The 26,191-nt window shown below is 42.9% G+C and overlaps 1 protein-coding gene across 1 annotated transcript; it reads left to right on the top strand.

Moving 5' to 3' along the window:
- On the top strand, positions 1-25,320 carry LOC118850943. Its single transcript, XM_036760556.1, has 5 exons — positions 1-133; positions 465-546; positions 17,039-17,163; positions 19,106-21,142; positions 24,383-25,320. Exons 1-5 carry the CDS (start codon positions 1-3, stop codon positions 25,318-25,320), a joined length of 3,315 nt encoding a protein of 1,104 aa, XP_036616451.1.
- The last annotated feature ends 871 nt before the right edge of the window (positions 25,321-26,191 follow it).

Below are 26,191 nucleotides of genomic sequence, written 5' to 3' on the forward strand. Positions count from 1 at the left end.
ATGAGTAGTTTTATCACCTGCTGGTTGCTGCAGAAAAAAACAAAGGTGGACAGAAAATTGCAGGAAGGGCTGCTGCTGCTGCTGCTGCTGCTGCTGCTGCTACTGCTTCTGGAAGCTGAGAAGACCTGCACAGGTAACAGACAAGGGGAAGAACAAAGACCTCTGCCTAACTCCATTTAGCAGCAGCTGCAGCTTCCACACTTGGGAGCCCCACAGGACAGTAAGCGGCTGAGGCTGTTGAGGGCTCTGGGGAAGGGCCCACTGTCAGGGGGCAGCCTCTTTGGTGAGCTCTGATACAAGTTCTATGTGTTCTCTTTAACTTGTAAATGTTTCCTTCTTTGAGTTTTGCATGTGTTTGCAGAGAGGTATCAGATGGTGCAGTGCTCAAGTTTTCTGAGTGGGAGAAAAGAGTCAGACACAGGAGAAATCCCCCAGAATGAACCCAGACCCTCCTATGGCTGCAGCTGCTCAGAAGTTTCATCCAGTCAGAAGCCTGGAGTACTGCGTGCCTGACACAAGGTTACAAGAGTTCAGAACAGTGGAGAAGTACATCTGACTTCCACTAGGGCCTTAGGACCACTTAGCCTAAGTGACTCCAAATTGGAGTTCTAGAATTATTATTATATTATAGTGGATTGTGTTGTATTGTGTTGTGTTGTGTTGTATTATATTACATTATATTACATTTCACTATATTACATTATATTATATTAATTATACTATATTCTATTCTATTATACTATATTATTTTATGTTGTGTTGTGTTACATTACATTATGCAATGTTATGTTATGTTTGTTATGTCATATCATATTACATGTACTACTGCATTATAGTATTATTTCATATTACATTATATATAATTAGATTAGGTTAGATTGGGTTAGATTATATCATATTAGATTATATCATATCATGTCATATTATAACTATAACATCAAACAATATAAAGATTACAATTTTTACCCTCCCCATTGTCTCTAGGAGAAAATTCAAATTCCTCACCCTGGATAGTAAAGTCCTTCATAACCTTGCTCTAGTTTATTGTTACATGTGTATTTCATGTTACTCCCCTCCAGTTACTCCACCTTTCACCCAAATGGCCTTCCTACTCTCCTCTGAAGTTGGCATTCCAGCTCCTCCCCCTAAACCCTTCTTTGCACAGGTCATCCCCTAGAGCTGGCATAAACTTCTTCCTCACCTTTGACCTTCCTTCAATGCTCAGTTCAAGTGACACTTTCTCCATGTGGCCTTCCTTGTTCCCTCAAAGCTGTAAGTGTTTTCTCCTTCCTCAAGGACAGCAAAAAGGACTGAACTGGTGATTTCATGGTACGGGGAAGTGTCAACAAGTAAACTCCCTCTGCCAATGCAGGCTGGCAACTTTTCTACAACTTACATGCCTCAAGAATTGGAAATTGGGGGATGGCTAAATAAGGTGTGGCATATTATGCTGTCAGAAAGGAGGAAGGGTGTCATGATTGAAATTCAACAAAAGCTAGACTGATGCAAATTCTTTCTTATAAATATACTAGTTCATTCTCAGAGGTGCTACTTCTTAATAAAGCAGGTCTAATGTCTTGCCTCAGTCTCTAGCCAGAGGCAAAGAATCAAAGATGCAACTCCTTTTTATGGGCACAGAAAAAAAAACAGAAAAGAACTGGTGAGAAAATCAGACAGTTGTTTATGGGGTTGTCAGCCTCAAAGATGTGAACAATCATGATTGGTTACACTGAGGGAAAGAGTTTAAACAGAGAGAGAGAGAGAGAGAGAGAGAGAGAAAGGACTAGGGCCACTTTTCTATCTTTTAAATGAAGGCTTCAGCTTCACCCCAAGGCCATTGATAGTGGACCAGAGTTAGTAGACTCAGTGGCACCTGGGAATGAGATATGACCACTTTTAATTGGGCAATGATAAGGCTAAGATGAGATAAGGTCAGCTTATCTATTCTCAAGGGTAGCACACAGATGTCATGGAGTTTCTAAGGTAAGCTGAAGTTATCAGGGATAACAAGCTTCCTTGGCAAAGTGAATTGCAGGCAGTGCTAGGAAAACAGTTTCCTTAGACGTAAAATGTTTTATGAGAGTACTGTACTTCTAAACTTAGCTCAGAGTTTTCCTTTAACTGAAAGTAATCAATAAGAAGAATAAACTTTGACATCTAACTGTGAGGGAAGAAGACTGAACTCTTGAACTCATGTTTCTTCCCTTCAAGACAAAGAAGAGTCTGAGGTTTCTTACATAGAAAACAGTTGCAGAATAAAATCAATTACAGAGCAAAATAAAATATTGCATCAATAATAAATTCTCACAAGGAGATGGTTTCAGAAATAGCTGGAAAGAAGCCTATGAACTGATATGAACTAAAGCAAAGCGAAGTGAGCAGAACCAGCAGAACACTGGTTATTGAAACGTAACTTAAGTACTAAAGACTTAACTACTCTGATCAATACAATAATCCATGACAATTCCAAAGGACTCATGATGAAAAATGCTATCCAACCATGGAGAGAGAGCTGATGAACTCTGAGTAAAGATCGAAGCTTTTTTTGTCACTTTCTTTTTCTTGCTTTTTTTTTTGCAACAAAGCTAATATGGAAATATTTTACATGACTTTGAATCCATAATGGGTATTCTATTGCTTGTTCTCTCAATGGGTGGGATATGGAATGGAGGAAAGGACAGAATTTATAACTCAAAAATTTAAAAGTTAGTGTTAAACATTTTTAAATATTTTTAAAAGAATTCAAAAAAGAATATCCTCTAGCACTTATTGAAAGAATAACTTGCGGGGCGGAGCCAAGATGGCGGCTGGAAAGCAGGGACTAGCGTGAGCTCCCCGCTGAGTCCCTCCAAAAACCTATAAAAAATGGCTCTGAACCAATTCTAGAACTGCAGAAGCCACAAAACAGCAGAGGGAAGCAGGGCTCCAGCCCAGGACAGCCTGGATGGTCTCTGGGTGAGGTCTATCCCACACGGAGCTGGGAGCTGGGAGCTGGGAGCTGAGAGCTGGGAGCAGAGCAGAGCAGAGCCCAGCATGAGCGGCTCGGACCAACCCAACCAGGAGCCGGGCGGAGCGGTTCCTAGCGCCCTGAATCAGTGACCTGCGGCAGTTACCAGACTTCTCAACCCACAAACACCAAAGACAGCGGAGAAGGTTAGTGGGAAAAGCTGCGGGACTGGAAGGAGTTCAAGGTTCGGCCACCGCCCCCGGGATAGCGGAGGTGGGGCAGCTACAGTTGCTGTTGCTTCCGGCCCCAGGCCCACCTGGTGGGAGGAATTAAGTGGCGGATCAGAGCAGGAGTGCACAGCCTGCTTAAGATTTGTGTCAGGTCCTGGTTGGCTGTTCTTGGGGAAGGATGAGTGCTGGTGTGGCAGAGCTAGCGCATCCCCCCAAACGTGGAACATAGAACTCTTTAGTTTACAAGCAGTCATACCCTGCTGAAAAACTCAAGGGTCAAGTTATTTGGTTGGGAATATGGCCAAGCAGCAAAAACACACCCAGATTCAGTCTCAGACTTTGAATTCTTTCTTTGGTGACAAAGAAGACCAAAACATACAGCCTAAAGAAGTCAATGAAGTGCAAGAGCCTATACCAAAAGCCTCCAAGAAAAACATAAACTGGTCTCAGGCCATGGAAGAGCTCAAAAAGGATTTGGAAAAGCAAGTTAGAGAAGTAGAGGAAAAATTGGGAAGAGAAATGAGAAGCATGCAAGAAAACCATGAAAAACAAGTCAATGATTTGCTAAAGGAGAACCAAAAAAATACTGAAAAAAATACTAAAAAAAACAACACCTTAAAAAATAGACTAACTCAAATGAAAAAAGAGCTCCAAAAAGCCAATGAGGAGAAGAATGCCTTGAAAGGCAGAATTAGCCAAATGGAAAAGGAGGTCCAACAGACCGCTGAAGAAAATACTACCTTAAAAATTAGATTGGAGCAAGTGGAAGCTAGTGACTTGATGAGAAATCAAGATATTATCTAACAGACCCAAAGGAATGAAAAAATGGAACACAATGTGAAATATCTCATTGGAAAAACCACTGACCTGGAAAATAGATCCAGGAGAGATAATTTAAAAATTATTGGACTACCTGAAAGCCATGATCAAAAAAAGAGCCTAGATAGCATCTTTCAAGAAATTATCAAGGAGAAGTGCCCTGATATTCTAGAGCCACAGGGCAAAATAGAAATTGAAAGAATCCATCGATTGCCTCCTCAAAAAGATCCCAAAAAGAAATCCCCTAGGAAAATTGTCACCAAATTCCAGAGCTCTCAGATCAAGGAGAAAATATTGCAAGCAGCCAGAAAGAAACAATTTGAGTATTATGGAAACATAATCAGAATAACCTAAGATCTGGCAGCTTCTACATTAAGAGATCGAAGGGCTTGGAATACGATATTCCGGAGGTCAATGGAGATAGGATTAAAACCTAGAATCACCTACCCAGCAAAACTGAGTATCATGCTCCAAGGCAAAATATGGATTTTCAATAAAATAGAGGACTTTCAAGTTTTCTCAGTGAAAAGACCAGAGCTGAATAGAAAATTTGACTTTCAAACACAAGAATCAAGAGAAGCATGAAAAGGTAAACAAGAAAGAGAAATCATAAGGGACTTACTAAAGTTGAACTGTTTTGTTTACATTCCTACATAGAAAGATGATGTGTATGATTCATGAGACATCAATATCATAATAGCTGAAAGGAATATGCATATATATATGTTTATGTATATATATATATAAGTGAATGTGCATGTATGTATATATGTATGTGTATATATCTATATCTATGTATATATATATATATATATATATATATATATAGAGAGAGAGAGAGAGAGAGAGAGAGAGAGAGAGCAGACACAGGGTGAGCTGAAGATGAAGGGAAGATATCTAAAAGAAATAAAATCAAATTAAGGGATGAGAGAGGAATATATTGAGAGAGGGAGATAGGGAAAGATAGAATGGGGTGGATTATCTCGAATAAAGGTGGCAAGAAGAAGCAGTTCTGTGGGAGGAGGGGAGATGGCGGGTGAGGGGGGAATGAGTGAATCTTGCTCTCATCAAATTTGGCCTGAGGAGGGAATACCATACATACTCAATTGGGTATCTTACCCCACAGGAAAGAAGAGGGAAGAAGATAAAAAAAGGGGGGATGATGGAGGAGAGGGCAGATGGGGGTGGAGGTAATCAAAAACAAACACTTTCGAAAGGGGACAGGGTCAAGGGAGAAAATTCAATAAAGGGGGATGGGTTGGGAAGGAGCAAAATATAGTTAGTCTTTCACAACATGAGTATTGTGGAAGGGTTAGACATAATGATACACATGTGGCCTATGTTGAATTGCTTGGAGTCTTAGAGAGGGTGGGTGGGAAGGGAAGAGGGGAGAGAATTTGGAACTCAAAGTTTTAAAAACAGATGTTTAAAAAAAAAGTTTTTGCATGCAACTAGAAAATAAGATACAGAGGCAATGGGGTGTAGAAATTTATCTTGCCCTACAAGAAAGGAAGGGAAAAGGGGATGGGAGGGGAGTGGGGTGACAGAAGGGAGGACTGAATGGGGAACAGGGCAACCAGAATATATGTCATCCTGGAGTGGGGGGGGGAGGGTAGAAATGGGGAGAAAATTTGTAATTCAAACTCCTGTGAAAATCAATGCTGAAAACTAAATATGTTAAATAAATAAATTAAAAAAGAAAAAAAAGAAGAAAGAATAACTCGCCCAAAGTCAGCCAGTACCAGAGGTATGACTGGAATCCAGGTCTCCCTGGCTTTGAGCTTTGTTCTCTATTATACCACACTCCCTCTCTTCCTCCAATTACCTCCTATTTAATTTATTTACATACATTACATACTGTAGTCTCAAGTACAAGGTGAGCCCTCTGGGGAGAGAACATGGTTTTACTTTTTTGTGTCCTCAGGGCTGAAGGCAATACCTGGCACATAGTAGGTGCTTAGCAAATGCTTGTCGACTTGTCAATTTGGCCACAAGAAAACAATTCTGGGTAACGGCAAAACATAGTCATGTTTCCCAGTGAACAGAAGCAGTCCTCCCCTCGACAGAGAGACTATGAGAGCAAAAGGATGAACACATTGGACCAAGTTATGGTTTCAACTAATTTCCTTTCACTCCTTTCTTTGTTATAAGGGAGTACTCCCTGGTGGGGAGGGGATAAGATCCAGAAACCACTGTGATGGAAAAAAAAACAAGAGATATCAACAAAATGATTTGTTTCCAGATTTATTGAACATTCACAATATCCATTGCAATAAAAATCACTGATCTCTACTTAGGATTAGAGCCAGGGAGGGGCACAGGTGATCAAAGTTCTGTCTGAACACACCCTTCCAACTCTCTCTGCTCCACACTCTATCTGCCTGCTTGTCTCTTTCTCTTTCCATTTCCCTACCCCTAAAGCTTAAAAGCTTAGTTAAATCAGGCAGCATTTTGTTGTGGAAATAAAGTCCTCCAGGGTCCTGGGAATTTTAAGGTAGATGTAACTTGAGGAGGGAACAGACCGTTTCAGAGATGGCAGTTTGGTAACTCAGTGAGTGACCACTGAGCCCCTGCAGGGATCACAGGTCCCTACTGGATTCTGCATAAGAGAGGAAAGTTTTCAGCCTTACATATAACACATGAAGTCTAAATACTCCTGAACATTTTATTGCAGAAAACAAGTACTGACCAGGAATGACACACTAAGAAAATAAGACCTGTGCCTGAGGCCCAGCAGGACAGACCTGAACCCACTCCCTTGGAGACCAAGCTTGCCAGAACCATTCCCATAAATGCAAATTATACCCACCAAAAGAGTGTGTCATTTAGATTCCCTGAGCTGAAGGCTATCCACTCCTGATGAGGTTTCCCTTTTCTGCCTATTCCAATCCTGTCCCATTTATTTGTGGGGTCGAGGGTGCTGGGTTACCCATCCTCTCAAAATCCCAGCTGCCCATTCCATCTCTGGCATCCCAGAAAATACTAAACTAAGAGTTTTCAATATCGGAGAAGACTCCTAGTGACTATAGGCCAGTTGGCAGCTCCTTTTGTATTTTATGTACTCATCCATCTGAGCAGGGCCTTTGACAGTACAGTAACTGACAATCATGTCAAAACACACAATCATATGTAGTGGGGATATGAGAGTTTGTGGGAGTCGTATCATTCATATGAGTTGGATTGACAGGTGTGGAGCGCTCTCGACCTCATCCCATACCCTAGAGTGGATTTTGCTGTCTAGCAAGGACAGGTGTAGACTTAGTCTGGGGTAGTCCTTGCAGTGGTACCATTGTGGACCTGGGTCCACAATGGGCTACTTGACTCAGGGTTGCAGAATCAGGTTAGAAGGATCTCTAAGAAACTCTTTTCCTTAGGCATGGGGGTAGGGTGGTGATGGTATCAAGGAGTTCCCTAATTCCCTCCTGAAGAATACCACCAGAGAGAAAAGAAAGAGCCCAGAATGTATGTATCTGAGAAAAGGGGGAAGATGCCAGCTCTGGGTGGACTATTCCAACTGGAGATGCTAGATGACTGTTATCAAGGTATCCTCATTCTAGGTCAATGAATACATTTTGTCTGAAGGTTTAGAGGGTCCTTCAGATGGTATATGGGTGACTAATGGGTGGACTTCAAGGTAAAATGTTCACATCTAACTTGTAGTATTCAGAACGTGATGCTGACAATACTTTGATGAGGTCTTAAAAGGTCTAGTTCCATTGTACAGGGAAAATACCCAGTCCAGACTCAGGGCTTTAGCGTTATACTTTCAGAAATTGGTTTGAATTATTTCAGCCAGGTGTAATCTGAGTTTCAGGGCCTATTAACCAGGCTCACAAGAGATTTGGTGTTACCAACTAGAAAATCGATTAAGTAATATGTAGGAAGATATTTTACTACAGAGGCGACCAGGACACTCCATAATGTTATAAAAATTTTAGACTCAATTGGGCTTTTAGGCTAGTGCAGCATGAGGGGAGTCTATGGGGAAAACACAATGAAGAAGGGAGCCTGAGATATCTTTCTCTTCTCCATATGTAGCGATAACTATGTGGAGGCCAGAGGGATACTCCTGTTGGAAAATTCCTCTCTCCAGGTCAAAGGGCTTGAGGCACTCAGACAAAGTTTTCTTAGATGCAGCTAAGTGTCACATTAGGTAGAGAGATGGACCTGGAGATGAAGAGCCAAATTCAAATGCAGTTTCAGACCCTTCCTAGCTGTGTGACCCTGGGCAAGTCTCTTACCCTCTGCCTGCCTCAGTTCTTTCATCTGTAAAATTCAGATGATTAGAATAATACCTACCTCCCAGAACTGCTGTGAGGATCCACAGAGACAATATTTGTAAAGCACTTTGCAAATTTTAAAGCAGTACTACTTCCCAATTAAAATGTGTAATCAGGCTTCCTCTTAACAAAAAAGCAGCAATTTCTAATGTTATAGCATACATTAGTCACATTTTAAGTTGAGGCCTTCAGAGAATCATAGGATTTGGAAGCAACTTTAGAGTCCAACATTCTACCTCAAAAATGAATCCCCTTTATAATATCTCTAACAACTGTGGCCACTTCCTATGATGGTGAGCTCATTCTCTCCCAGTTCATTCCATGGTGGGTACAGTTCTAATTGTTAGTACATTCTTCCTTTTAATTGAGCTGAAATCTTTCTCATTGTAATTGACACCATAGGCACCAACTTTGCTCTCTGGGTACAAGAAGGCACTCAGTTCCTTTCATGTATGACATCCCTCCATATATCCAATGAGAGTGACCATACCCTTCCTAAGCCTTCTCTCCTCCAGCCTAAACATCCCTTGTTCTTTGAATTCTTCCTTCCAGGCCAGCATGTCCACACCTTCCACCATCCTCATCATCCTTCTCAGCATGAGCTCTAGCTGGTCCTGCAGAAGAACAAGATGAGAATTAAAAGTGCAGGATGTAGAGTCAAAGCCTGGTTCTCTTTCTTTTGGCCTTCCTGACTTTGGGCAAGTTATTTAACCGCCATTGGGCTAATTTTCCTCTCTTATCTAATGAGGGGAGTAGACTTATATAACCTTACAAATTCTTCCTCACTCCCAAACCCAAACTTCTGAAAACAAAGGGCCTAAAACAGAACATTAGATTGTACATGGGATCTGACTAGTTTCAGGTACCATGAGAGTGTCAGTTCTCATGATAACACCATCACACTCCTACTGATGAAACCTAAGATTTTTGTTAACTTTTTTGGACAGTTGACTTCATATTAAGCTTCTTTTTGTCTGGACCAGTAATATTAACACAATTTCTTGGGCAATTCTTGTGATAGAAACTCCTCCTGTGGAGAGCAGTAACTCCTTTGTAATTAATGGTTAAGAGCAGGAGTCTTTTGTGCCCTGGACCCCTTGGCAATATGGTGAAGCCTATAGATCCCTTTGCAGAATAATGTTTTTAAATGTATAAAATAAAGTGCAGAATTACCAAAGAAACCAATTATATTGATTTGCAATTATAAAATTCTTTTTTCAAAAAGACCTTGTAAGGTCATAGATCCCAGGGTAAAGACAGCAATAATTTGAGGATTTGTTGTAAGTACAATAAAAAGGTTAAGGGTCTTTGACCATCAACACATAGGCTTGAAACCCAGATCTTTCTGACACCAAAGCTAATTCAATCACTTGATCAGTCAGGTGACCTTGGACATCTCTTTCTCTAAATCTTCCCATTTTCACGAAATGGGGGGGGGTCCCTAGCTCAGATAACTTTCATTTTCCAGCAGTCATTTTGTTTCTCTTATCTGTCTTCTGCTGCTCACACAGAGCCAGACTCCAGGCACACCCCACGCCAACACTGACCCTAAAGCTCAGCTCTGTGAGGCGGAGGGAGAAGGCTGGGCATTTTGAAGAAGCCACAGTGCCTTGATTGGTCAGGTAAAGAGTTTGGTGGCGCCTCTGGGAGGGTGGGCTCCCTGCACTGTCCAGGTGGCTGACCTGCCCCTCTCACACAGCCTGCTTTGTTGCTCTGCTTGCTTAAAACCTTAGCTTTGGTTCCTGTTGAGACAGAGAGAAGTATATGTGTGCTGGCTGAGTCCACACTCCCTGTAAGAGCCCCAGGTTTGGCTCCTAGAGCACAATCCTTCCTCAGGTGAATGATTGTCCTTTCACACTTTGCCTAATTTGTGAGTGAGGGCTGTTCTTGAGGGGAGGTGGGTGAGAGAAGATGAAATGAGCGCTGGATCAGCAAATCTGAAGGAAGGAACGAACCAATCTCCTGCCCATACAGTCAGGTCAGCATCATTATGGATTGAGGTTTTGGTCACTAGTAAGGGAACAGGGACCCACAGACAAAATCGTGACCCCAAAATGGGAAGCCAGCATCACCCTTAGTCAGAAAAGGTGGTGTACAGAATGTTTCCCAAAAAGGTCCCCTTTGCCTTTTCCTGTCCCCAAATACCTGTTCTAAATCCCTATCTCATCATTAGACATTCATTTCTTTGTGGTAAGCACTGCTTCCTCCAGGTATCTTCTGGCTACATTCTCATCCTAAAGGAAGATTTACTTAACCCCCCAAAGGAAGAGCAGAAAGCCAGCTCAGGCTGCTCTCCCTTCCTCTCACCTTCCTGGTGGGTGATCTGGCCATTGCTCTCCATCCCCCCTTTCCCCCCGCCCCCACACACAAATATTGTACTTTTTAAAATCTCCTCAAGCAATAAGGTTTCTCCAAAGGAAGGCAAAGCAAATCCTCCCCTAGAATGGGAATTACCCTCCAGGAAACCGTTCCCAGTCATTCACTCTTTAGTGTGAACTAGTTTCTCAGACACTGACTTAGGGACATAAAACTTTTATTAAGAGTTTACCTTGTGCCTGGCAGAGGTGCATGCTGGAGCCAGCTCCCCAGAGCCAGGTGTTAATTTTTCAAGGAAGCCCTAAAATTCTGGGTTTGGTTTATTGTTTTGTTGTTTGTATAGACTTCTAAAAGTCATGGAGAAAATGTTAATAATGTAGATTAAATTTAAAAGTCTATCAAAGGTACTTCGTTCCTGAAAAGCTGGTTGTGAAACATTTACCAGCATAGGCCTCATGCCTGGGGATTTGAAAGTAGGGCCCAAGGGGATTCTCTGACTATACAGTGTCATCTCCCCAGCACGGTCACTGTCCCAGTGAAACTGACACCTGAGTTATTTACCTTTGGTGCCCCCAAGCTCCTCTTTCTGTCCTTTTCTCCATGAACTTTGGCCAGGAAAGCATCCCTTCTTCAACAGGAACCCAGGGTCCTAATGCTGTCCCATTTCTACAGTCAGAAAATAAAGTCATCTAAAACGCTCACCCGTAACTCCTACAGAAGTATCAGTGTTGCAGTATTATCATCCTGCCCATAAATCATTTGTTCTCTAAAAGAGGAAGTCAGGGAGAAGGCCATGCTTAACCCAAAAGAATGCCCTACCAGGAAGAGAATTTCAGGAAGATGAGACATATGAGGAGAAAAGTTTTGCCTGATTCTTTTTCCTCCACCCTGAATAAAAGGCCTCACTTATTTACTGATCACTGGCTGGTCTGATTTTTTGTACAAGTTAACAACATGCACCTTTCTAGACCACCATTTGCTGCAGGCTGGTTGCACACATACACGGGTGTCAAGCAACGTTTGAACACAGTCTTGCAAACCTACTCTTAAATTCCTAAAGTCTTCATAAGATTGGGATGAGTCATGGGAGAAATATCTGCTCTCTGAGTTCCTGTTGTGGACAACTGCTGTCAAATACATATTTACCACGAGGCAGATGTTGTACAGGTAAAAACCTAGCTTTTATTATTGAGCTCAAGCATACATTCAGGCCTCAAAGAATCCCTGAGCCCCTATTAGGACTCTAACAAGGCTTCTTATAGACAAAATTATGTCAGGCTGATCGAGGAATAATTCTGTTACATGCTGTAATCTGGGACATTCCTCTTGGGGCATAAAAAGGAAAGAAGACATATTCCTAATCCTGTACTTCCTTCAATCTTGTAAAAGTTGAACAAAATTATTTGTCACAAATCTATATGTTTTGGTCTTAGAACACTGTACTATCTATGAACAATGAGTGCCATTTTATACGTAGCCTTACCCAAAAGAGGGAAATGAAAGGCAGTGTCGAATGGTGAGTAGAGAGCTGGCCTCACAGATAGGGAACAAGGGAACAAGGACACAAGGAATTCTAGCAGAAGCACACAAGACCCATCTCTGACATGTACTGACTGTAGGACCCTGGATAAGTCACTTAACTTCTCAGTGCCCCAGGAAATATGCTGAAGGTATGAATTGCAGAGGAGGTGCTGACTTTTACTGGGAGAAGGAGATTCCACATCAGAAATCTCTAACCTCAACGGAAACCACTGTGTGGGATGGATTTTACGAATCCAAAAATTAACAACAGAGGCATCTCAAGGTGAAAGTAGAAAGGAAAATTTATTACGATCCTGCAGGAAAGGGCAACCCGGACATCGAAAGGACTGGGGGTCCTCTCAGTGTCAGAGCGCACTGGACACAGAAAATTGGGGTGTTTATATAGGTCCCTAACCGCAATTCCCCCTCCCAACCTCCTTCCTCTCAGCTTGCAGACGTAAGCTTTGAGGGTACAATCTAGACGCGATAAATCTACCCAGGGACAGTGGCAAGGAACAAACAGTATGGTTATTTTTTACAAGCAGGTGACAGTCATAAACTTCCCACCATTCTTGTTTCATTCTACTATCAATCTCAAGGTAGTAAATCTGTCTTGATAACAATGACAACAACGATTAAACAAACAGTTCGGTTATCGGTGACAGGCAGGAATTAGTTGTTAGTTACCTCATCTTCACATCTGTGGCTATGGCGGATATCCCCAGTATCCTTACACCTTGCCTCCCATCATTCTTATACCTAACTAATCTTGCACATCTATGTTGCACCTGGCTTTTCGGCTTTTCATCCATTCTTCCCCAAACTGAGGTTCTCTTATCTTGGGGTCAATGTACAGGGGGTGAGTATCCTGTGTCTTATCCTCATCCTCAGAGAATTTTATGGTTGCTGACTTATTCACCTCAACCCTTCTTTCTTTCAGGCCTCTCGCCATTAGGTAAATACACAGGACCTGTTCTTAACCTCGGGGGCCTTATGCTCACTAGCTAGGCTTGTGGAAAGGAAAATATCTAAGTAGAGAAATGGGACTCACTATCCTACTTATTTCTATTTATCTAATTTGTTCCCTTTTATGAGAGGTCTTCACTCGTCCCACACACCACTGATCTAGTTTAAAAAATACAAGGAGGAGGTGGTTAAGTGCCAGACCATCTCAAGACACCTCGTGATGCCATTGGTCCTCTGTGAGAAAAAAGGATGAACAACAACAAACCCAGACCTCTTTCCAAAGGCAGAAATTGAACAAAAAGTTAAAGCACTGAGGGGCTTAAAATTTCAATCTACCCCTCCTTCTACATTGGGGGAGGGGGAAGCAGAATAGGGCACTCAGGGCTGGCCAGAGGCTCAGCAGCAGCATATGGCAGGCCAATCTTGACCCCTCGACAGGTACAGAGGAGAGAAGGGAATGAGCCCAGGACATGGCCTGGAGGAAGTGGCTAAATATCAGATGGTGGGAACACTTGTACCCAGCCCCAGCTGACTGTTCAACCAGTTCTCTACCTCCCCAATTTGCCTTACCTGGTGGGGTTTTGTAGATGTAAGAGAGGGAGGCTTACCTTCCTCCATCCTCAGTTCTGTGGAGATAATCCCTAGATAGAGTCACAGATGATTAAGTATGTGTTAAGAAGCAGTTAAGACATTATGCCCTCTGGGATTATTTCGTTAAAGAGTGTCAAAGCCTTTTTCTGCAGGAATTACAGGGAGGGAAGGAAGGACTCAATTTCCTCAATTCCGGAAAGGTATTTATTGTTTATCCCTAACGTGAATAAGACAGAGATAGGAGGGTAGACCTTTAAATTTTGCAGTAAAACCATAATTTCTGCTAGTCAATATTTTAAGTCCTTTTGGACAGGTAAGAGAAATTTAGCAAAATGATAAAATATTATTTGAAAATCCCTGGTCAATCAGGAGACAAACCTGGTCCTTCCAGTATTAAATTGCTAAGACTGCCAACAGGCAAGGCAGCAGGAGCCAGGCCTATCTGAGGTCACTTCTTGGAATATGAATCCTGAAGGGAGCAAAGATTAATACCTACAACTCACAACCCCACCCTCCTCCTCCCCACCCTTGGCCAAATTTGCCCAAGTTGCACATTATAGAGCAGCAGACACTCTCCCCAGCAGCTGGAGAGTCAGTTCAAGAGAATTCCAGAGACATTTGAGGGAACAGAGAAAAAACTCTCCAGGGAGACATAGAGAGAAGCCATAGACCCAGAGTTCAAAGAGCTTCAAGGAGTGGAATGTCTGCCAGCAGAAACAAGAACCAGTTACCAACTGAAGGTGAGTGTGAAGAGTGAGATGGTGAGGAAGGGGAGACTGTGTGAGGCCAGGGGAGTAATCACTCCAGTAGAGATACTGAACCCAGGGGAAAACTTTGGAGGGCTCTATAAAGAGAGGCAGTGGTGCAGTGGATACAGTGCCAGGCCTGGAGTCAGGAAGACTCATCTATCTGAGTTCAAATCTGGCCTCAGCCATTTACTAGCTGTGTAACCCTGAACAAGTCAGTTCTCTCTGTTGGCTTCAGTTTCCTCATCTGTAAAATGAGCTGGAGAAGGAAATGACAAAGCATTCCTCTATCTGCCAAGAAAACCCCAAATGGAGTCATGAATACACAGATACCCTTGAACAACAACAGCATAAAGAGAGGAGGGGAAGGACATTCCAGTAGCAGTTGCCCTGTTTAGGCTTATTCCAATCTCACCTTCTGACACCTCTCACTCAGTGATTCCTAGCTGATCATCCAACATTCCTGTCTCCCTAGAAGCCCCAGCAGGGCAATGATACCCCATTTTTGCCCCAGTATAGAGGGCTTTACTGAGAGGCTGCCCCCTTCTTCTCTGGACTCTTGATGAAAGCTCCCTCTTACCTGCACCCAGGGATGCAGCATTGCCACCATTTCAGCTAAGAGAGCCACTTTATTTCAGGTGAACTGACTTTGCCCATAATTAAATAAAAAGGGTTTCCCTTCTGCCATAGCATTAAAAAGCAAAACATTTCCTAACATGTCTACACCTTGGTCCTTCAAACCTTTCTAAGAAACAGCTGGCTGAGTCATCCTTGGGGAAAGGAATCCTAACCTTTAAGAGGGGCCTGAACTATTTTCCTGGATTATATAGAACCTTCTGAGGGAGCAGAAACCTCAAGGCCCAGGAGACTGCCTACAGGGTGTGGAATAAGGGAGGGCTGCAGAAGGTCAACTGGCCTAACAATAAACATTGTCCATGTGTCTAAAGGAGGGAAGAGTTCATGGAGGCCAGATCTAAGATGGTGCTACAATGGAGAGCCCACCCCATACTTAGGCCAGTGCTGATATATCAAAGATACAGCTTCTCAAAGCTGGGACACATAATGCTGATTGTCATGGGGATGATGATGGAAATGATGCTTTAAAAGGCCCTTCCAGCATTCAACGGTGCCAGCTGCCCAAGGGAAGGACAGGAGAGGGAGAGCCCAGGGAATATGATGACAGTGAGTCAATCATTAGAATTAGGCGTTGTTGACCTTCTGCAGCCCTCCCTTATTCCATTCCCTATAGGCTGCCTCCTGGGCCTTGAAAGGGTTTTGCTCCCTCAGAAGGGTCTAGGAAGTGGTTCAGGACCCTCTTAAATGTTAGGATTCCTTTCTCCCAGGATAATTGAACCAAACCCTTAGAAAGGGTCTGACCTGCTTTGCCATCAAAAGAGTGGCCTGCTCAGAGGTAATGGTCCAGAAGGACTCTTAAGGAAGAAGACCCTGTTGTCAGGGCTTGGAAGGTGGCTGCCCCAGGGGGTCTCATCATTGACATCACAAAGCCACATAATGAAGAAGAATCCCTTGCTGCTAGGCACATGTCTTGCTTTGAGGTGGAGGAAGAAGGCCAAGGTCATCGGTTTGCTAGTCAGAGGCAGGTTGACAATCACTTGGAATCATGTCATAATGATCTTTCAGAGGTAGCAGCTCCAATTCAGATGCCTAGCAGGCCCTCATCTACTGATCCCTCCATTCCCCTCCATAAACCATCATGGCTTGTGTAGATGGATCCTCAGGGCATCAGTCAGAACAATCTGAGGCTGCAGGGAATCCTGGTACCCAGCCTAGAGAATTCATCCCAGAATTCCATGGCTCCAGAGTCTGAACGCAAAGATTGGGTGGCTTGGAAGAACCAAAGGCTTTGGGGTCTATTTGCATTTTGCTTATGCTGATGATCAGCTTTTCATAAGCCATTAATAAGAGCCAAGAACTGCTACTCACACAAGAGTATGACTATCTCTTCCAGCTCCCCATACCCTAGGGTCTTGATGCCTGAGGCACTAAGCCAAGGCCAGGGTTCAAGTCTGAATCCACCAAAGACAGCTTTCTTCCCCTCTTAAAGTGAACCCAACTCAGCCTTTGTATCTCCCCTCACACTAGAAGCAGCTGGGTGGTGCAGTGGTTAGACGTCTGAGCCTGGAGTCAGGAAGACCTCGGTTCAAATTCAACCTCACACACTGCCTAGCTGTGTGACCCAAGTCATGTGCCCTCTGTTTGCCTCAGCTCCCTCAACTATCAAACGGGGTTGATAACAGCACCCACCTCCCACGGTTGTTGTGAGGACCCACTGAGATAATATTTGTAAAGTGCTCTGCAAACCTTCTAGTGACACATATGTATATATTCCCCTCAACCAAACTGGTCCTTTGGGCTCCTCTCTAGCTCCACCTGTGCACTCTGACTTTGCTCATTCCTCACATTCTTTCTAAGCTGAGCAGTTCACTCCATGGTGTCTGGCTCCTTTGTGGCCTCCATACAAGAATGATGTCTTTCCATCCCACGACAGTCATTACCTTCTGCAGGATTCCAGGCTAAAAGAGATTAGGGCATTTATGGTTGGAGCCTGCTGGAAAGTGAGTTCCCTGATAACTGCCCTATGCCTCAATTTTCTTTCCTCAGGGAAATGGCAAAGAAAGAACTTCCAAGCAGCCTGACCTTGAAGACCCCAATGGAGATCCCAGCTCTTGGTCGACCCTTATATCTGGGGACACTGTATGACTGTCGCTCAGATACCTCCATCCCTGGTAATTACTCTCTTGAATGCAAGGCCCTGTTCCAGATGTCAGGAGAGGGCAGTGTTAGAAAAGAGTTCTTTCTAGGTGAAAAATGATCAGTGTAAGAAAGTCAGATTCAGACAAAGTCTCAGGGATTAGAGGGTCTCACCTTTTTTCTCCCAGTTAGAACCTACCAGGATCACTTTGCTCTGATAGGAGATGCTATGTGATGGCACATTCTAGCCAGGAGTGATGAGAGATGTCTGATGAGAGGGGCTCATTCATCCTGGAAGGGTGGAGGTCAGAAAGAAGTAATCTTCCAAAGACCAAACAAGAAAAAGACTGAGCTTTTCAAAAAAAAAAAAACACCTTTAGCCAGAGAGGAGTTGAGTCTTAATTGCATCAGATACAGTGTTGGGAGGTGGGGAATGCATATTGTCACACACACACACACACACACACACACACACACACACACACACCCCTACCTGAATTGTTTGTTCATATTAACCAATCTAGTTAAAATTAAGTTGAAAGGCAGACTTGAAGTACAATGGTAGACCTGATGAAGGATTGGGGGAAGGTGGAAGGGCAGGCAGTCCCATCACTTTTCCTTGAGAAGGGTGAGCATTGCAGGTTGTTTGAATATACATTGGGTTTTGATCTTTACCAGCATCTAGAATAGAAGAAGCTGGTGCTTCAGTGGATAAAGCACTGGACCTAGGGTCAGGAAGACCTGAGTTCAAATTCAGCCTCAGACACTTCCTAGCTGTCTCACCCTGGGCAAGTCACTTAACCTCTGATTGCCTGACAAAAGGATCCACTAGAAAAGGAAGTGGCAAGCACTCCAGTATGTTTGCCAAGAAAACCGCATGCACGACTATGGTCCATGAAATCAGGAAGAGTCATAAACTACTGAACAAAAACAAAGGTCTAGAAGAACCATTTAATTCTATCCCACTTATTGCCTTCCTCAGTCAAATCCCAGGAGCCAGCTAGTAGTTTGCAGCTGGGTGGTGAAATGGATGGAACTGAATGGACTAGATCTGAAATCAGGAAGACTTGAGTACAAATCCAGGCTTAGGCATATCCAAGCTGTATGTAAGTCACTTAACCTTATTTGCCTTAGTTTTCTCACCCAAAAAATTGGAATGATACTAATAGCACCTACCTATCAGGATTGTTCTGAGGATCAAATGAGATAATATTGCAAAATATTTTGAAAATATTTATTGCTTTTATTTTACTTTTTTCAATCATATAAAATATTCATTTTAAAACAAACTTTTAACATTCATTTAAAAAAAAATTGAGTTCCAAGATCTCTTCCTCTCTCCCCTCTCTCCTTATGGAAAAAATAAGAAATTTTACCTAGATTGTGTATATGCAGTCATGGAAAACATATAACTGTATTACTCATGCTGTGAAAGAAAACAGACAAAAATACAATAAAAATAGTTTAAAAAAATAAAAAATTTCTTTGCTTTCATACTTTGTCAGTTATTTCTCTACAACTGGATAGTATTTTCCACTAAAGGTCCTTCAGAATTGTCTTAGATCATCGTATTACTTGGAATAGCTAAGTCATTCACAGGTGATTATTGTGCAATACTGCTGTTACTGTGTACAGTGGTCTCTTGGTTCTGCTCACTTCACTTTGTCTCAGCTCATGTAAGATTTTCTGGGCTATTCTGAAAGCATCATGCTCCTGATTTCTTATAGCACAATATTATACCATCACAATCATATACTACAGCTTGCTCAGCTACTCCACAATGCTCTGCAAATTGTAAAGTGCTATATTAATGCTAGAGAGTAACGTTATTAGCTAGCAACATGAAATGTCTCAAAACAAGGGGCCTGCCCAAGACAATCCAAAAGGAGCTATTCTTCTTCAGAGGCATAACTTCTCCTATTCTGTGTTCCCTCTGCAATCTGCCATTTACTCCCTAATGTCTCTGTCCAATTCTAGGCATCACTTTGTGGGACAGGGAGACCCTTGAGAGAAATGTGACCACAGAAGAACAGTGCAAGACTAACTTTGACATCATCACCTCTGATTCTATTGATGAGAAGACCAATGCCATGAATATCTCTGCAGAGCTGAAAGCAAGTGTCCTGGGGGGGCTGGTTGAAATAGGAGGCTCTGCCAAGTATTTAAATGATACCAAGACATCCCAACAGCAAGTTAGGGTCTCTCTCAAGTACAGTATGACCACACAGTTTTCCCATCTCACAATGAACCACTTGGGATATCAGAATATTGCTTACCATGATGTGTTTGATAATGGAACAGCCACTCACGTGGTCACTGCAGTGCTCTATGGGGCCCAGGCTTTCTTTGTGTTTGATCAGAAAGTTTCCAACAATGAAAATGTCAACGATATAGAAGGAACATTGAAGGCTAAAGTAAACAAGATTCCCCGAATATCCGGAAAAGTAGAGGGAGAGGGGAAAATAAAGGACAGTGAGAAAAAATCAACCAAGGAATTCAGGTGTAAGTTTTATGGGGATTTTGTCCTTGAGACCACTCCAGTGACTTATGAAGATGCAGTAAAAGTCTATGCCTCCCTTCCTAAGCTGCTTAGGGGACATGGGGTGCCCCTCAAAGTCTGGCTGTACCCTCTGGAGAAGCTGAGCTCCAAGGCTGCCAGGCTGGCTCGAGGGATCAGCATTAGCTTCGTGTGGGATGCCCAGGACACTCTGGAGAAGTTATCTGAGTGTGACAAGAGGTGTAATGACATGCTGGAGGCACCAGGACTCTCAGTCTTTTCTACAATCAGGGAAAAGGTCAGGCTATTCCAGGAGCTAAATAGGCAGCACAGACAGCTTTTACAGAAGGAAATAGCCAAGGCCTTACCTGAGATCCGGGCAGGCAGAGCAGAGGAAGATGAGCTAACCAGGATTTTAACCAGGGAAAGCCAGTCTCCATTCAGCACTAGGAGGCTCTCAGAGTTCCTGGATCAGAAGCTACAGGAGATGAAGGTGGTCAAGTCCTACCTCACCATTCTGAAGGATGTGCCACTCATAGCTGACCAGAGTGAGTTAGATGATATGGTACTAGGCTCCACCCACAGATTTGTCCTGGTGTTTGCATTCACCTCCTTGCAAGAGGAACCCTACTTAGCAGATTGGAAACAGTGGCTACGGAATCCAGAATCATTCAGTCCTGACTGTGAGCAAAAGACATATTCCTCATGGCTAGAGGACAGAGAGACAAGGAGAAAAGTAATACAATTGGCAGAATCCTTTTCAACATTTGCCAAGGCCAATCATTCCTCTAAGAAGACTCAATTCATTGTGGCATCTGTCCCGGACCAGGAGAACAAGGGGGTCTCCATTTACCTCTATGAAAAGGGACTGCTGGTCAGCACTGACTTTGAGCTACCAGTCAAACCTCCCCCTCCTCGTATTGGTGAGGTCACACATGACTGTGCAGAGCTCACACTTACCCCAGCATGTGAGAAGGAAGAGAGGATCACTGGCTATCAGGTAGAGTACCGGGTTGTAGGGGAAGAGGACTGGACCACAATCCTTGTGTCTGGAAAGCCAGAGGTATTCAAAATGAGTGGCCTTGAGCCTTGCACAGAGTATGTGTTCAGGTTTGCTGAGGTGTGGGAGCTAGGGCTCAGTGAAAGCAGTGATGTGAGTCTTGCTGTGAGGACACTTCCGCCAAGCTGCCCTCCTGGGAAGCCAGAAGCTGTTGTGGTGGGACCACAGTCTGTGACCCTGCGCTGGGAAGGCCCAAGTGTTGGAGCAGGAATGAAGATCAAAGAGTATAGAATAGAGTACAGAGAGGAGACTGAGGCTGAGGAGGAAGAGGAAGGAGAATGGCATGAACACAGCACAGGAAATAACGAGATGTACTGTGACATTGATGGACTGACACCTCAGACTGTGTACAGATTCCGAGTTTCTGCTGTGTATGATGGAGGCTGGAGCAGTGAGAGCAGTGACAAGAGTGGCCCAGTGAGGACCCTCTCCACCACAGAGGAAGCTACAATATCTGGTAAGGGGCCTCTAGCAACTAGAATTCACCAGCATGTTTCTCATTACTAGAATATTTGAAGTGTTTCAGGGGTGGATCAGGGAACCCTCCCTGATTTCACAATCCACTCAAATGTGAGAACTTGGGAAAGACCTGAGCTTCAAAGGCCAAGGTCCCCCACTGCATCCTGGGCCATCTCTAGTCATCCTGATCTATATCTGACCACCAGACCCAGATGGCTCTTGAGGAGAAACTGAGGCTAGTGACTTTGCACAGCCCTCCCTCACTCAAATGCAATTCAATCCCAAGTCATATTTTCATCTCCCTGATGTCATGGTGATCTTTGAAAATGAAGGACGAACCACGCAACAAAAGTGCTGAGTGTCACACTCTGAGAGACTTATTTGCAGTTTGTAAGGGTCCATTTATTTTGGGAGGAGGTTGATCATGGCACCTCTGACCAATTAAATTCTCTCTTCTCCCTCTCAGGAAAATGTCAAGTAGATAAGATATCTACTAATTCAAATTATTCAGTTAAGTGCCTGAAGTTATTAGCATTGAAAATCATACCCACCTGACAGTAATTCTCCACATTTTTCTGAGCTATATGTAGTCTTTATTCCACATATAAAGAATATGGTCTGTGACATATATTTATTTTTATAATGAATGTCACCTTAAATTACTTTACTTGAGAATTTCAAAACACTTATTAGTATAACACAAACATTCTAGAATTGGAAAGGTCATATAGCCTCACCTCCTCTGATCTCTGACTGCATCAAAACTCATCTCTACATTTCCTTGTGGAGCCTGAGACATCTTTCTCTTCTCCACACATAGGATTAGCTCTTTGCAAGCAATGGCAATACTCCCCTTACAATATTCCTCAATTGGTCAATTACTCAAACCCATTTCAATGATTGCACCAGGAGGAAAAGGCCTTTCCAAATTAGTGATTATGTGTTAATGTAGCATCAATGCTAGGAAGAGAAAGGAAGAAAAACCCATGGGAGACTTACGTATCCAAAACAGATCTTATTAAAGGATATTCTTTACAACTGGCTAAAGATGGGAAGGAGAGTTACACTTAATTAATCCAGTCAAATCAAAAGTATATACTAAGTGCTTACTAAGTTTCTAACTCTGTGCTTGGTGCTGGGTGACACAAATGCAAAGAAAGAAGCAATTCCTGCTCTCAGGGAGCTTACATTCTGTTGGGGGAAACTTACATTCTAATCAATGCATTGGCTTCCAGATTGGGGGCAGTGTGTGGCAGTTCCTCCTAAGCTGGCTTCCCGGCTTTCCCTTTTTGTACAGGAAAATCCCTTTTCTGATGGGTGTAAGGGATGTGCTCTTGTTTTGAGATGGGGGGGCCAGGAGGGGAGAATGTTACAGAGTGCCTCTTGATGGGAGAAAAGGTGCTATCTACTACTTTTGCTTCCACTTCTGTATGCTGGGTTCTTTAATCACTGTCATAGGTGGGAAGGACACCCATTATAGGACTGGAATGTCACCCCACCTAAGCTAAGAAACAGGATGAGGAATTTCACATTTAAGATCCTAGGTGCTACACTGTGGGTTTGACTCAGGGGGAAACTTATCTATAGAATCCTAATTGGGGAGACAGAAGGAGACCTCAAATAGGGCTCCTCACTGGCAACAATTAGAACAAGGGATTCCTGACTTTGAGGAAGATTTTTTTTAAGAAGAAGACTTATTCAAGTTACACTACCTGTTTCCTTCATCTGATGGTAAAAGTCCCTCCCAATGAGTGATGATGTGGTAACTCAAGTGTCTACACTAGAAAGTGGGGAAAGACAATCCAACCATAAGATTTATATGTTCAAAAATGATTTACTAAAAGTTACTCCTATATAGCTTCCCAAGGCCCAAGAGGTTGGAATGTGAAGCTGTAATGCTTCAAATCTGCATCTGAATTGGGGTACTGAGGAGGTAACAAAAATGACTTTTCAGTTTCCTCTGATTGTATATGAAACATCCTTTCTCTGATAGAGTAGTCTAATTTGGGTTTGGGCAGGAGGTGGAGATTCCAGGCTGATGATAGATGAGGACAAAGATGTTATTTGCTCCCTCAGTTTCCAGGTCTGGGTTTTGGAATCTAGGAGCACAGAAACTGGTTGGGAAGAAGAGCATAAGGAACTGAAATATTCCCCAACTTATTCAAGAATGGGTGGCAATGGAGCTATAGAGAAACTCATCTGTGCTGTCAGGTGATATGGGTCATCTGAGCCAAGATGGGCACTCATCAATGAAGTTAATTGGACAAGATGGAGAGACCTTCTTGACTGGTTTTAGAGGCAATGGCAAAAACTCCTAGACAATCCCTAAAGGAAACTTGCCAATTATTTCTTAAGTGATGGGAGAATGGCCTTGGGTTGTTTGAGAAATTAGAGATTTATAGAGGTGCTCACATTTGTTTGTGTTTTTTTCTGGGACTCTAACTGTGAAGTGCTAATTCAGAATCTAGAGGGGATGGGAAATAAACTTTCTTTTTCATATTTTATTTACTTTGTTAAATACTTCCCAATTACATTTGTATCTTTTTCATTTCTTTTTTTAAAATTTGAGTTCCAAATACTCTCCCTCCATCCATTCCCTTACTCAACCCACTGAAAAGACATTTTACATGTTGAGGCATGCAAATCTTATATCTATATTGGCTATGTTGCAAAAAAAGAAAAAGCAACATAAATAATGTGAGAAAACAAGTACTTCCATCTGCACTCAGAGTTCACAGGTGATTGTGGCTTTTCCCTTTTGAGATTCTCACTATGAAAGAGCCATTCAGATGCTTTAGAGAAGGGAGGAATAAAATTCTGCATCACAGAAAGATCCCAACATGGGAAAGGCCTCAATTACTGGGTATGATGACTATGTATAAATTTGTACATGCATGCATTTGTTTTCCACCAAACAATAATGATTCAATCATTATATGCCCCAGAGGAAGGGTAGAGTTTTCAGGTATATAAATTTAAGAAACATTATCTTCTAAGAGCCCTCAAAAAGCCACCTGGTGGTGGAGGCCTTCCTTCTGCTGACAAAGATCTGTGAATTTCACTAGGACAATAGAGAGCTATCCATGCTCAAAACTTGTCCAGATTATGAGGACCTCTCTCAGCTAGTGATGTACTGTCATGACTTCAAGAACCCTGGGGCACCTCCTTGTCATGCTGGGATTTCTGAGCAGTGCTTTATTACAATCCTTCATTCCTCTTTCTTACTTGTTTTCTACAGACCCAGATAGCAGTGGAGGAGACTCAAGGGAGCCAGACCTCAGAATTGTCCTTGTAGGGAAAACAGGGGCTGGGAAAAGTGCGACAGGAAACACCCTCCTGGGCAGGAGAGAGTTTGAGTCCAAGGCTTCAGGAGGGTCAGTCACCAAGGTCTGCAAGAAAGCCAGAACCAGATGGAACGGGAGGGACATCGCTGTTGTTGACGCTCCAAGCATTTTTGACACTGAGAATAAGGCGATAATATATTGGAGTGAAAGATCTCGCTTCATGGCAGCATCCTCTCCAGGCCCACATGCAATACTCCTGGTGCTGAAGGTGGGTCCTTTCACCAAGGAGAAGAAGGCAGTCATTGAAAGGTTTTATGATATTCTGGGAGATGAAGCAGTGAGGTTTTCGATCATTATATTCACTCGGAAAGAAGACCTGGGAGAAGAAAGTTTAGGGGATTATATAAGAACCATTGGTGACTCCTATTTCAAAGAGTTATTGGAGAAGTGTGAAAACCGATGCTGTGCATTTAACAATAAAGCTAGTGGAGCCCAGAGACATGCTCAGGTTTCAGAGCTGATGGACATTATTGAGAAGATGGTGCAAAATAATGGGGGCACCCACTACACCAACAGTGAATACGAACAAGTGGAAGCATGTCTCGAGAAAGCAGTGGAGAATCTTCGGCAAAGCTACAAGAAACAGTTCGAGATGGAGAAAAAAGAAATCATACAGAAATATGAGAAACTAAAGGAGGAACTGGAAAAGGAAAAGCTGACAGAGGACAGTGAACTATATGAGAAGCAAAAGGAAAATATTGAAAAGAAAAAGAGGCTCTTTGAGCATGAGGAGAAGGAAGAGTTAAAAAAATTAAAGCTGTTTTACGAGAAAAATTATCAAGGTGCCCGAAGCCAGGCCGAGAATAACCACCTTGTGTGTTCTATACTCTAGGTGGCACAGTGAATAGAGCACCAGCCCTGGAGTCAGGAGGACCTGACTTCAAATCCAGCCTCAGACACTTGACACACTTACTAGCTGTGTGACCTTGGGCAAGTCACTTAACCCCAATTACCCTGCCTTCCCCCATTCAAAAAGAAAAATAAGAATGCAAAAAAAAAAAATCTGTTTTTGGCAAGTTGCCCTTCTGACAACCAGAATCATTTCACAGCTAGTTCCACCATGTGAGCTGGTGATACAAAGTAAAGTAAAGTAACAGAGGTCACATGGTTAACAAGGTATACAGACATTAGCTGAACCCAAATCTCCTGACTAAAAGTCTAATGTTCTTTCTGATTCATCACACTCCTTGCTAAACAGCAATGCCTTTCAGAAGAATGTATACTGAAATTTTACGGTAGCAGATATAACTTCCTAATTTCTTATGTGTAGGTTATAGGAACAGGCAGCTCGCAACAGCTAGGAGAAGGCAAGAATTCAAAACTCATATTGTACAATTAGGAACTAATTGTCTGAGCTCCATCCTGTGCTTTTCCCCCCCAGAAAGCATTTCCCCTTTTCTTGGCCATCACTCCCATCATACTCACCCTTTAAGAACCAGCTACAAACACATGGCCTCTCCCCAAACCTTCTCTCCTAAGATCCTGTTCCACTCTGATGATGCCTGTTCTCTGCCTTCTACAGCACTTCCTATATAGATTTTACCAGACTGTGGGTCATAGGTTGCCTTGTCACTGTCAGCATTTGGGCTCAGGAATACATTTTTTTCATAAACATATTGTAAGCTCTTTGGGTACTAGAGGCTGAATCTGCTACTTGAATTGTCACCCCTTCTAACAAGCCCTCCCCATGTCCCCATACTTTT

The sequence above is a fragment of the Trichosurus vulpecula genome, chromosome 5, assembly GCF_011100635.1.
Source record: "Trichosurus vulpecula isolate mTriVul1 chromosome 5, mTriVul1.pri, whole genome shotgun sequence".
NCBI classification, from domain to species: Eukaryota; Metazoa; Chordata; class Mammalia; order Diprotodontia; family Phalangeridae; genus Trichosurus; species Trichosurus vulpecula.

Excerpts from the sequence above, each read along its gene's own strand:
- LOC118850943 (XM_036760556.1), top strand. The coding sequence starts at position 1 with ATGAGTAGTTTTATCACCTGCTGGTTGCTGCAGAAAAAAACAAAGGTG. Across the intron at positions 547-17,038 it reads GAGTTCAGAACAGTGGAGAA|GGAAATGGCAAAGAAAGAAC; the intron begins GTACATCTGACT and ends TTCTTTCCTCAG. Across the intron at positions 21,143-24,382 it reads AGAGGAAGCTACAATATCTG|ACCCAGATAGCAGTGGAGGA; the intron begins GTAAGGGGCCTC and ends TGTTTTCTACAG.